Here is an 11,350-nt window from a genome sequence, read left to right on the forward strand (position 1 = left end):
TTTGGATGCAGACTTGAATGATTCATACATACCCTTTTTCTGCCACCGATGAAATATGCTGATGCCCTTGTTCTCTGTATCAACTCCCTCATATCGCTTTCTTTTTCCTACTTGCTAAAATGACTCTTCCTTGACTCCCTGAACTACCGCGCTCTCCTCCTTCACTGATCAACTGATCCAATGAACAATCCGAGTAACCCTCTCCCTCACTGCCTCCCCAACCTTAGGTAGTCGTTCAAACCCCGATGAGTCACCGCACTTGGTAACAAATTTACTTGGAACCCTCAGTGCTTTCCACCCCCCACCTCCACAGGCTGTCTGTGGGCCACTCTCCCCACGCGCCCTCCCTCCAGGGTCACCTCCCTCCTCTCTCCAACAATCCCCTTCCTCCAGCCGGCTCTCCGGTCCGACTCCACTCCCACCTCGCCTCACGCGGACCTGCCCACTCTGACCCTCTCCCCTGCAGACGCCCTGGCTCGGCAGGACCCCTCTTCCTCACGCAGACCTCACGCGCCCATCTCTTCTCTCGCGGACCCCCCTCCTCCGCGCTCTCCTCACTCCGCTCCCGGTCCCGATTACCACCGCCCATCCTGACTCCTCTAGCCTTTGCCCGCCCCCGCCTTCCCCGCCTCACTCTCCCTTCGCTGACATTGAGGCCTCTCGGCTGCCTCCCTTCCCAGAGCGGCCCCCCGGCCACTACCAACCAGGGCCCTCAGCACCAACGGAGCCCACTCCACCCAAGCCCACCCCCTCAGATACCGCCCCCAGCCCCCAGCCACTCCCCCACCGCCCCGGGCCCTCACTCACCCGCCTCCCCGCGCTCGCGCAGCCGAACCTGCCGGCAGCGACACCTGACAGCGGCCCAATCAAAGCGCAACTTCTCTTCGGTGCCACCAATCAGCGGAGGGCGCGCACCGGCTGCGGAGTCAGGCTGCGTTGGCCGGCGCTTCTGCGCGGAGGCGGGTGGCCTCTAGTGGCTCTAGGGAGGAAGTGCAACCTGACGTTCTTTCTCCGATTTCTAACTGCGTCGCCACAGTCCATACGCTTGATCTCTTAGAGACTTTCCAGTGAGATGAAGTGAGGGGTGGGGGGAGCAAGATGCAGAGAAAAAGGCAGAGTCTGTTGCCATTGCACCTCCTTGAGGACAAAACCAGGTCTTCTGTTTGTCTTGTAAAATAAAACGGGATATGATACATGTGGTGGTGGTCGTTGTTCAGTCGCCCAGTCGTGTCCAACTCTTTGTGACCCCATGGACTGCAGCATGCCAGGTCTCCCTGTCCCTCACCATCTCCTGGAGTTTGTCCAAGTTCATGTCCATTGCATCGGTGATGCCCTCCAGCCATCTCATTCTCTGATGCCCTCTTCTCCTTCTGCCTTCAGTTTTCCCCCAAATCAGGGACTTCTTCAGTGAGTTGTCTGTTAGCATCAGATGACCAAAATACTGGAGCTCCAGCTTCAGCATCAGTCCTTCCTGTGAATATTCAGGGTTGATCTCCCTTAAGATTGACTGGTTTGATCGCCTCACTGTCCAAGGGACTTTCAGGAGTCCTCCAGCACCACAGTTCAAAGGCATCGACTCTTTGGTATTCTGCCTTCTTTATGGTCCAGCTGTCACAACCATATGTGACCACTGGGAAGACCATAGCCTTAACTATACAGACTTTTGTCAGCAGAGTAATGTCTCTGATTTTCAACACACTAGGGATCCAATAAATGTACATTGCAAATGTTAACAGAAGAGTGAAAGTGGTTCTGGAGACAAAAAACAGAGACAAACAAATCAGAAATTTGACAGATGGAAGAGAGACTTAAAAGGAGACAATAAAATGGACAGACTCCTGTGCAGCCTTGGACAAGTCAGTGAATTTCCCTCAGCCTCTCTTTTCTCACTTGTGAGAGAGTAGGACTGGAAACTCTAACTCACAGGGTACTGATTATATGAAAGCCTTTTGCATGTGTTTGTATTGTTATCTTTGCATCCGCACTCAGGTTTCCCTGGTCAAGACAATTCCAAGTTCTTTTACAAAGCAAGTTTGTGTGCCGGAAGCTCTGTGAGGCCAAACTGAAAGGCCAGAGATTGGAACAGAGAAAGTTTTATTGCAAGGCCAAGCAAAGAGAACAGGTGACACATGCCCCCAAACCCCAAATGCTTCGAAGGTTTTCGAGGAAAAGGTTTTATAGGCAAAATTCCGGGTGAGGGCTGCAGGTATGTTACTTTCCTCTGATTGGTGAGTGGTGAGGTAATAGGGCAGTGCTCCAGGAATCTGTTATTCAGCCTGAAGTTACCATCTTCCACCTGGGGGTGGGGTTGGGAGGTGGCTTGTGTGTGTACTCGGTCACTCAGTTGTGTCCAATTCTTTGCAACCCCATGGACTGTAGCCCACCAGGCTCCTCTGTCCATGGGATTTTCCTGGCACAAATACCGGAATAGGTTGCCATTTCCTCCTCCAGGAGATCTTCCCAACCAGGGAAAATCAAACCCATGTCTCCAGCATTGGCAGGCAGATTCACTGAGTCCAGTGTAATCAACTTGCCACTAGGTAACTGGCAAGGGAGGAGGCTTTGTTCCTGTAGAACTAAGCATATTGTTATGTTTATTCCTTTAGGAGAAACCAGGATCCTACTTTAACTGCTGCACTATAGTTTATATATATATAATTTTTTAAAATGTATTTGGCTGTTCTGGGTCGTCACTGCTATGTGGGCTGTTCTCTAGTTGTGGCCAGCAGGGGTTACCCTCTAGTTGCAGTGTGCAGGCTTCTCATTGCGGTGGCCTCTCTTGCTGGGTCACCAGGGAATGGTGGCTCAGCAGTAAAGAATCCAATGAGGGTTTGATCCCTGGGTCGGGAATATGCCCTAGAGGAGGAAATGGCAACCCACTCCAGTATTCTTTCCTGAGAAATCCCACGGACAAAGGAGCCTGACAGGTTACAGGTTACATGGGGTTGTATCTAAGGGTCAGATATGACTTAGGGACTAAACCCCCACCCCTACCACCTCTTGCTGCAGAGCACAGGCTCTAGAGCAGAGGGCTTCAGTAGTTGCAGCTCCTGGGTTTAGTTGTCCCGCAGCATGTGGAATCTTCCCAGACCAGGGATCTTCCACCTGGGGGATGGGACCTTCCACCTGCATTGGCAGGCAGGTTCTTTACCACTGAACCACCAGGGAAGCCCCTGTGAAACAGAAGGGAAGGAGGCAGGGCACAACCTTTAAAGAATGACATAGCCTGAGGTCACAACATAAACTGATTTCAGTATGAAGTGAAGTCGCTCAGTCAGGTCTGACTCTTTGCGACCCTGTGGACTGTAGCCCTCCAAGCTCCTCAGTCCATGGGATTCTACAGGCAAGGATACTGGAGTGGGTTGCCATTTCCTTCTCCAGGGGATCTTCCCAACCCAGGGATCGAACCCAGGTTTCCCGTATTGCAGGCAGACGTTTAACCTCTGAGCCACGAGGGAAGCCTTGATCTTCAGTATACACTCCCTCCTAGTAACACATCAGCAAGCTAAATGACACACCCAGAGGTTCCATGACAGTTCCAAGGTCAACCATCAAAGATCAAAAGTGGGTGGTAGCCCAATGACTGGAAATCTCCACCCCTTCCCCCCAAATAGTTGGAATAATCCTCACATTCATTAGCCTTTGAAATTACCCAGCCCATAAAAGCTAACCAGGGGGGCTGTCCCCTGGTGGCTCAGATGGTAAAGAATCAGCCTGCAGTGCAGGAGACCTGGGTTCGATCCCTGGGTTGGGAAGATCACCTGGAGAAGGGAATGGCTATCCACTCCAGTATTCTTGCCTGGAGAATTCCATGGACAAAGGATCCTGGCAGGCTGCAGTCCAAGGAGTCGCAAAGAGTCGACACAACTGAGCAACTAACACTTAAAAGCTAATCACACTACATTTTGAGGCTTCACTTGCCCTCTTCTGAAGGCCCACACTCAGTGGACTGTGTTTCTCTCTGAATAAATCCACTTCTTATCACTTTGTCTCTCGTTGAATTCTTTCTGTGATAAGATATCAAGAACCTGAGCCTCATTAAGTGCTGAAACCAGTTCTGTGACTTCAGTTGGAAGACCATTGGCTGGGTTTGTGTCCCAGCCATGTGGGTTCAAGTCCCAGACTGGCTTTTGGCTAAGTTTGAGTCCTGGTACATGAGTTCAAGTCCCAATTTGAGGTAAACTGTTTCACCTGCACTATAGTTTTTTATTGTTCCTCCTTTGTTTCTGCTTCCCCTCCCTTCCTTGACTAGCAACTATTTGGATCTACCCTTTGGAACCCGGGGAAGTTCTTGGGAGCTGAAGCCTATTTCCAACAATCAAGAAATGGGGGACACAGTAAGACTTCCATGCCCAGGACCCCTACCCCGGGTCCTGCTTGGTCTCACCTCTTTATGAGTATACAAATACCCATAGCTTAAAAATTCACCAACTTTGCCGTTTGGGGAGACATTGCTTTGGGAGAGATCCCCAGGGTCCCACTTACTTGCAGCAAGTAATAATAAGTCCTTCCTTCCTCTGTTTTTCACCTTGGTTGTGTCTAATGGCTTGATACCCACCAAAAGGTGAACCCAGTTTTCAGGTAACACAACTGCAGGACTCCATCTAATCCTGATAATTACTCTCTTAGCAGGAGAAGGAATTGATGGACCGAGAACAGAGGTGATTATCTTCTAAGGATACCCATATGAGGAAGGCAGGAAAAGGAGCACTAGGGAAGCCTGAGAGGAATGAATGAAATGAGAGGAAACGGATGGAATGGGGTCTCATCAGTGAGGCCAGAGGACAAGGTGAAGAGGATTTCTTTTTCTCAAAAACTCTCTTAAGATGAACAAATTTCTTACTGTCTTATGAGTACATCAAGATAGCTGAAAGACTGGACTAATGCCCCCATGCCTACCCCACCTTAACTGAGCCTCCATACTGAAGCTCACATCTCTATTTCAGCTCCAAGCATTCATTTTCCTTCTGCCAGGACAAAGGTCAAGTCACACCCAAGTCATACTTGGAGATCAGGAACAAAACCCTCTAAAATCTGAATATGCACCATGTGAGAAGAGAGGAGGAGAAGGGACCAGGAGGAACGCAGAGATTCCTTGGTGACCCTTTGTCCTTGGACACCCCTCCTCCTTACACTCTGGATTAAACAGCATTAGGGAGCCAAGAGAGGAAACACATGTGGTGGTTAGAGACCTGTGCCTGCCTGTTCCCTTCCTACACCCCGTCATCTCACCACACCCTACACCTCTCCTTACACTCCCCTTCAGCTCAGGAACTGGGAGCTACAGAGAGGAGGGGAGGAGGAGGAGGAGGAGGAGGAGGAAACAAAATTCCCTGCCCAACTCCAGCCCCACGCCCAGCACAGACAGGAGGTAGGCAAGCCTGCCGAGAATACTCAGAGGGAGTCCTGTGATCAGCAAATAGGTCCCAGCCTGGAAAATTCGCTGAGAAGAGATCAAAGGTGAAGTAAGAGATGGAGAGGAGGATGGAGGAGGGGGTAAAAGTGGGGGATCCTGAGAAGCGGAGGAAGGACACAGCCGGGCTTCAGACTTGGGGGCAAGGTGGGATGGGGGTGGGGAAAACAGCTAGATGGAGTAAGAGTTGGTGTTTCCCCGATGTCTCTCAGGGAATCTTTCCATAACCTTGTAAGGAGACTTGCACAGGTGTGACAGGGAGGAGCCTTGGTGCTCTTCCTGGTTCTAAGGAAGGGGTGACCTTGAGCCAGCGGGACTGTCTTTCTCAGTGTCTGCCTGTGTGCTTTCTCTGTGTGTCTTCCCCTGGTATCTGTTTATGCCACGGGTTCCCCGAGGCCACCTCTCCTCGGGAGACAGAAAGGTTGCAGGGGCAGGCCGAAAAAAAACGAGAGCAGGTTGGGCAATGTCCCCCTCTTCCACCCAACGGGGCGACGAACGGAGGGTTCCGATGAAACCGAGAGGCTTAGGGGAAGGGTGTTAGGGTTTCGTCGGGCCCCTTGGCTGCTGTCCTCCACTTGGTGCTGAAATCTGGGCAGCCTCACCTCAGGTGGGCCCATTCCTGGGCCTAAGGCTGCAAATGACCAGTCTCCCTAATCTACCTGGGGGGGTGGTGCCTACCTCTGCCCCCGCACACCTAGCGCGGTGGCAGGCGGGAAGGCGGGGCCTGCACGAGCCCCACCCCTGGAGACTGCAGCGCTGCCTTCTCCTGCGCCCGCCTGCCGCTAGCTCATTGCGCCTCTCCTGCAGTCTGATCGGTACCGGCTTTCACTCCCGCTCCAGCCTCTACGCCAGCCCCTATTTCGGCTCCAGCCTCGCACTCAGCTCCGGCTCTCAGCCTGTCTGCATCGCCCCCCTCCTCCCGGATCCTGTCCTGAGCCAGCAGCTCCTGCCCTGAGATTCCGTAGGCAGACCCTCAAGCCATGGCTGGTCCCTTCTCTCGTCTGCTGTCTGCCCGCCCCGGGCTCAGGCTCCTGGCTTTGGCTGGAGCTGGTTCTCTCGCCGCTGGGTTTCTACTCCGATCGGAACCTGTTCGAGCCGCCAGTGAACGGCGGAGGCTGTATCCCCCGAGGTACCAGTGTCTCAGGCGCTCCGGGGGAGGGAGGGAGGGGGGAAGGTCAGGCAGGTGGTGATAGGGGTGGAGATGAGAATCTGGGCAATGGAGAAGGGGTATAATCACGCAGGTTCTGGAGTGGGGCGCTGTGCAGTCTGGAAACCTCAATGGGGTGGCGGTGAGGGGAGGCCAAAACCATAAGGTGAAAGCATTCCCGGGGACTTGGAACCCGCAGTTCCCGTCCCCAAGGCCAGCTCTGGCCCTGCGAGTTCTGGCTGCACCTACTCTGCTCAAATTCCTAATTGAGAGACCAGGAACTATCCTTTCCGCTCTCCTCCATCTCCCTTTCCTGCTGTTCTCTCCGGTTTCCTGAATTCCCCTCCTTAGTCTTTCCCCTCCCCCATCCCTAATGCTGCTTCCATGGGAGAAAAGAACGGAGCAGATATGGGAGAACTGAGCCTCCAGCCAGAGGAAGCTAGAACTCTTGGGAAAGAATAGATCCTGAAAGTCCCTAATGAGATTACCAAGATTTAGCCCGGCTCTAGCCTCCCCTCCTCCCAAGGAGCAAAGCCAGGCATGCTCCCAGCTGAGTGCACTGGGTCCAGGCCCCTGTGCCCTCCCTCCATGGTTACTAGGTACCCCCTCCCTAGTGCTGAGTACCCAGACCTCCGAAAGCACAACAACTGCATGGCCAGTCACCTGACCCCGGCAGTCTATGCCCGGCTCTGCGACAAGACCACACCCACTGGCTGGACGCTAGATCAGTGTATCCAGACTGGCGTGGACAACCCTGGCCACCCCTTCATCAAGACTGTGGGCATGGTAGCTGGTGATGAGGAGACCTATGAGGTAGGGGGCCCCAGAGTTTCCCGGTAAAACCCTGTTCATCTTCCCAGCAATCCCAGTTCCTTCCCCCTGAAGCCCCTCACTTTCCCTTAAGACTGGACCATCCATACTCATGTTTTCCGACCCGGTGAAATCAATCCACAGTGAAAGCTTGGGAAGGGGTTCCCTCTCCTTAACCACCTTCTCCCTCTCAACTCCCCCTCAGGTATTTGCTGAGCTGTTTGACCCTGTGATCCAAGAGCGACACAATGGCTATGACCCCCGAACGATGAAACATACCACCGACCTGGATGCCAGCAAGGTAGGTTAAATATCCCACTTCTGATTTGCATTGCCTTTTGTACAACATACTGTTTTCTCCAGTCCCTTCCACCATAATTATTCTCTGACTCATAGTCATTATACTGCTGAGCTTTCAAGTCTCAGTGTGGGGAAAGAGTTGTATGTTAAGGAGCAGCCGCTGTGGAGAGGAGCGGGCGTTGAGAACGGCCACACCCCAAGGTGGGCAGTGTGGGGGAGGGTTCACAATGAATGCCCCTTCAGTTGGCATGCTTGCCCAATGGGCTGTCCTTCCAGTGCAGGCAATGAAGACTCCTCTAGTCCTTATGGTCTCTCCTTCCCAAGGCCCTCAGCTCACATCCACCTTGTTTCTGTGACTTACCTTAATTTCTACTATTCTCCAGATCCGTTCTGGCTACTTTGATGAGAGGTATGTATTGTCCTCAAGAGTCAGAACTGGTCGGAGTATCCGGGGACTCAGCCTGCCTCCAGCCTGTACTCGGGCAGAGCGACGAGAGGTGGAACGTGTGGTCGTGGATGCGCTGAGTGGCCTGAAGGGTGACCTGGCTGGACGCTACTATCGGCTCAGTGAGATGACAGAGGCTGAGCAGCAGCAGCTAATTGATGTGAGAGGCTTTGAGAGGGAGCTGGGCAAGGGGGGCAGATAGAAAGACAAGAGAATCAAGGGAGGCCGGGCCAGATGAGGTAGATGGGCTCTGAGAAGCCCGGGGGCTACTGTGTAGATTCTTAACCCAAGTCCTTTTACTCTCCTCAGGACCACTTCCTGTTTGATAAGCCTGTATCTCCATTATTGACCGCAGCAGGAATGGCTCGAGACTGGCCGGATGCACGTGGAATCTGGTATGAGGCTTAGCTTACCCCAGGCTCCTAAAAGTGCCCCTTTTTCCTCTATCTCTCCCTTGCCCTCCCTCTTAATTCCAGTTCCTCCCTCTCTCCTGCCTTCAGGCACAACAATGAAAAGAGCTTCTTGATCTGGGTGAATGAGGAGGATCATACACGGGTCATCTCCATGGAGAAGGGTGGCAACATGAAGAAAGTGTTTGAAAGATTCTGCAGAGGCCTCAAAGAGGTTGGAGAAGAATGTATAAGGGAACTAGCTGGGAGGACTTAAGGAAGAAACTAGAATATGTAGATGGGGATATAATTTATCAACCAACCCAGGACACTTTTCATAGTGAAAGAGATTACCACCAATCACTCTAGTAGGACCATAGGTATAAATCAGAACTGTCCAGGGCATATGGTCTTGGTATACATGGACCAGGTATACATAAATCTGGGTATGGTCATCCTAAGAATAGGAAGAGAGAAAGAATGTCAGCAATCTAAGGAAGTAAACAAAGCAGTTGCCAAATAATGCAAAGAAGGAATTGAGATGGTGAGTCAGTGCCTGGGGGGTATGCGGTGGAATGTGCGGATATAAGAGGAAGGTTTAAGCTTGGACAGATATAAGGAGTGAGGGGTTGGTATGTTCGTGATTCTCATGTAACCACCCATTTCTGAGCCAAGGTAGGCCTTTACTCTAGATTCTGTCCTTCTTACTAAAGTAGCATGTCTAGATTTTAAGCTGAATGGGAGGGAAAACAGGGAAGGTGGAAGATGGAATGGTTTAAGTTCCAGACTGTGTGGCTCTACGTGAGGGGTTGAACTGAATCCTCAGTCCTATAGGAATTAGGTCTCCATATTTGAGTCTAGATTAGAAATTCCCATTAATCCAATCCTTATTGTATGGTCTCATATATACAGTTCTGTTTTGGACTTGTAAAGGGAAAGAACTCTCCTCCTTTTAGAATCTTAGCTGGGAGGTTCCTATTATTTTTAGCGGGTAATAGGTAACATATCTTTGACCCACTGAAGTGGGTAGGGAAGTACTTTTTATATGTCTTAGTATTCTCATCTGTAAAACTGGGGTAAGAAGACTTCGTACATTTAAGTGGTGGGGATTAAGTGAGATAATGCATATAAAGCATGTGGCCCATAGTAAAAGTTCACAAGTGTTAGCTGCGTTATTATTCTAGATGGAAGGATTTCCTCTTGTTCAGCATTATAATATCCCCCATGCCATGGGTCTTTCTGAACTATGAACAGGGTCCCCCTTAGGTTACGTAGTGGTCTTCACGAACATTACCCTGGCAGGTCTCCAGTCTTTTCAACTCTAGTGGTCATCTTCATGATTGGGATGTTTAAGTGGAACAAGAACACGCTTCCCACACTCCTCTCCCACCCTCCACAAGTATGAGTCCAGCTCTTCTGCTCCATTTTCACCTTTCTGCTTTCTCTTTTTCCACAGCTAACAGGCTCTCTTGCCTCTTCCTGTTGCAAAGCCTACACCCTCATTTTCTGGCTGAAAGAATTCTTCCAAGCTCTAGCTCATTAGCAAAGTAAAGATGTCAATGCATGCAGAACTCCCTGAATAATCAATCCTTTCTCAGTTCAGTTTACCACCTCCGTTCATCTCCCCAGATCATCCTTAGCACATCATTCCCTGAAGTTTCTCTTCTTCCACACAGGATATTTTTGCACAATCTCATCATGATGGGCTTGCAACATCAAAAATATCTTTTATGCATGATAATAATGAGCCATTTCCACCAAAAAAAAAAAAAAAGCAGTGTCATTCTTTCACATCCCAAATCTTTGGTTCTAGACATATTTCTAGAGCTCCTATGGGTCCAGCTAAGGGAGGGTTTGCACAGCCCTGACATGTCACTAATGGAGGCTTTGTGCACGCAGGTGGAGCGGCTGATCCAGGAGCGTGGCTGGGAGTTCATGTGGAATGAGCGTCTGGGATACATCTTGACCTGTCCGTCTAACCTGGGCACTGGACTTCGGGCAGGAGTGCACATCAAACTGCCCCTGCTGAGCAAAGTAAAGGAGTTGGGCTAGAGAGAAGTGTGAGGGAGGAAGTGGCCATGTGGGGTGGAAAAGGGAGTGTACACTTTGGGAAGGAGCAGCCATTGTAGCTCAAGAGTCAAGGGAAAGAGCTCTGGGCAGCTTCAGGGCTCTTTCAGGTAGGACCAATCTCAGACTATTGACCCTGCCCCCAAATCTCTATCTCCCCTCTAGGATAGCCGCTTCCCAAAGATCCTCGAGAACCTAAGGCTCCAAAAACGTGGAACTGGAGGAGTAGACACAGCTGCCACAGGCAGTGTCTTTGATATCTCTAATTTGGACCGACTGGGCAAGTCAGAGGTGAGATTCTCAGGGATTATGGATAGGTCTGTGGGGGGTGATTTGACAAGGAGTGAGCCTCAAGAATGTAATGGAATCTGAAATGAAACTCAGGTTGACTGGGGGAAAACTGGCAATGAGTTCCCAGAGCAGGCAAATCAGCGCTAAAGAGAGTCAGGTTGTGGGAAGCAGAGATCAAGGGTCAGTATCATCCAGGTGGAGCTGGTGCAGCTGGTCATCGATGGAGTAAACTTCCTGATTGACTGTGAACGGCGTCTGGAGAGAGGCCAGGATATCCGCATCCCTCCACCTCTCCCCAACAAGCATTAACTCCCGTCCCCAGTGGATGACTCAAGACTCCCAGGACCTCTGCCATTCTAATGGCAGCCCCTTCTCCTTGCCCTGGGTGCCATCATCAACCCACACCCCCCTGTCCTAGTAAAGGCTCCATGCTATGCTTCAGTTGTCTGTGTTATTTCTAATGGTGGGATGAGGAGGAACTAGCTTCC

At 51.1% G+C, this 11,350-nt stretch overlaps 2 protein-coding genes across 14 annotated transcripts in view; one reads left to right on the forward strand and one right to left on the reverse strand.

Moving 5' to 3' along the window:
* The window catches only part of PPIP5K1 (diphosphoinositol pentakisphosphate kinase 1), a 40,117-nt gene extending 39,234 nt beyond the window's left edge, over positions 1-883 (reverse strand). For 10 of the 11 annotated variants that reach the window (XM_019983587.2, XM_070775528.1, XM_070775527.1 and 7 more), the window contains exon 1: positions 808-883. The gene's annotated coding sequence lies outside the window, so the exon portion shown is untranslated. Of the gene's footprint in view, positions 1-32; positions 285-807 lie in introns of those variants that run through there. The other variant, XM_070775523.1, reaches the window with a different exon arrangement.
* A 4,428-nt stretch (positions 884-5,311) lies between these two features.
* On the forward strand, positions 5,312-11,303 carry LOC109575727 (creatine kinase U-type, mitochondrial). Of its 3 annotated transcripts, none has more exons than XM_019984014.2 (10): positions 5,312-5,460; positions 6,254-6,542; positions 7,175-7,373; positions 7,576-7,671; positions 8,054-8,275; positions 8,425-8,510; positions 8,616-8,739; positions 10,404-10,538; positions 10,737-10,862; positions 11,058-11,303. In XM_019984014.2, exons 2-10 carry the CDS (start codon positions 6,394-6,396, stop codon positions 11,169-11,171), a joined length of 1,251 nt encoding a protein of 416 aa, XP_019839573.1. In that variant the 5' UTR covers positions 5,312-5,460; positions 6,254-6,393; the 3' UTR covers positions 11,172-11,303. The 3 variants fall into 3 exon arrangements, with proteins under 3 accessions (XP_019839573.1, XP_019839572.1, XP_070631642.1); XM_019984013.2 differs by having other exon boundaries at positions 5,342-5,460; positions 6,221-6,542; XM_070775541.1 differs by lacking the exon at positions 5,312-5,460 and having other exon boundaries at positions 6,166-6,542.
* The last annotated feature ends 47 nt before the right edge of the window (positions 11,304-11,350 follow it).

The sequence above is a fragment of the Bos indicus genome, chromosome 21 (genome assembly GCF_029378745.1).
Source record: "Bos indicus isolate NIAB-ARS_2022 breed Sahiwal x Tharparkar chromosome 21, NIAB-ARS_B.indTharparkar_mat_pri_1.0, whole genome shotgun sequence".
Lineage (NCBI taxonomy): Eukaryota > Metazoa > Chordata > Mammalia > Artiodactyla > Bovidae > Bos > Bos indicus.

Coding starts and splice junctions, on each gene's coding strand:
- LOC109575727 (XM_019984014.2), top strand. CDS start 6,394: ATGGCTGGTCCCTTCTCTCGTCTGCTGTCTGCCCGCCCCGGGCTCAGG. Junction 7,374..7,575: donor GTGATGAGGAGACCTATGAG/GTAGGGGGCCCC, acceptor ACTCCCCCTCAG/GTATTTGCTGAGCTGTTTGA. Junction 8,740..10,403: donor TCTGCAGAGGCCTCAAAGAG/GTTGGAGAAGAA, acceptor TTGTGCACGCAG/GTGGAGCGGCTGATCCAGGA.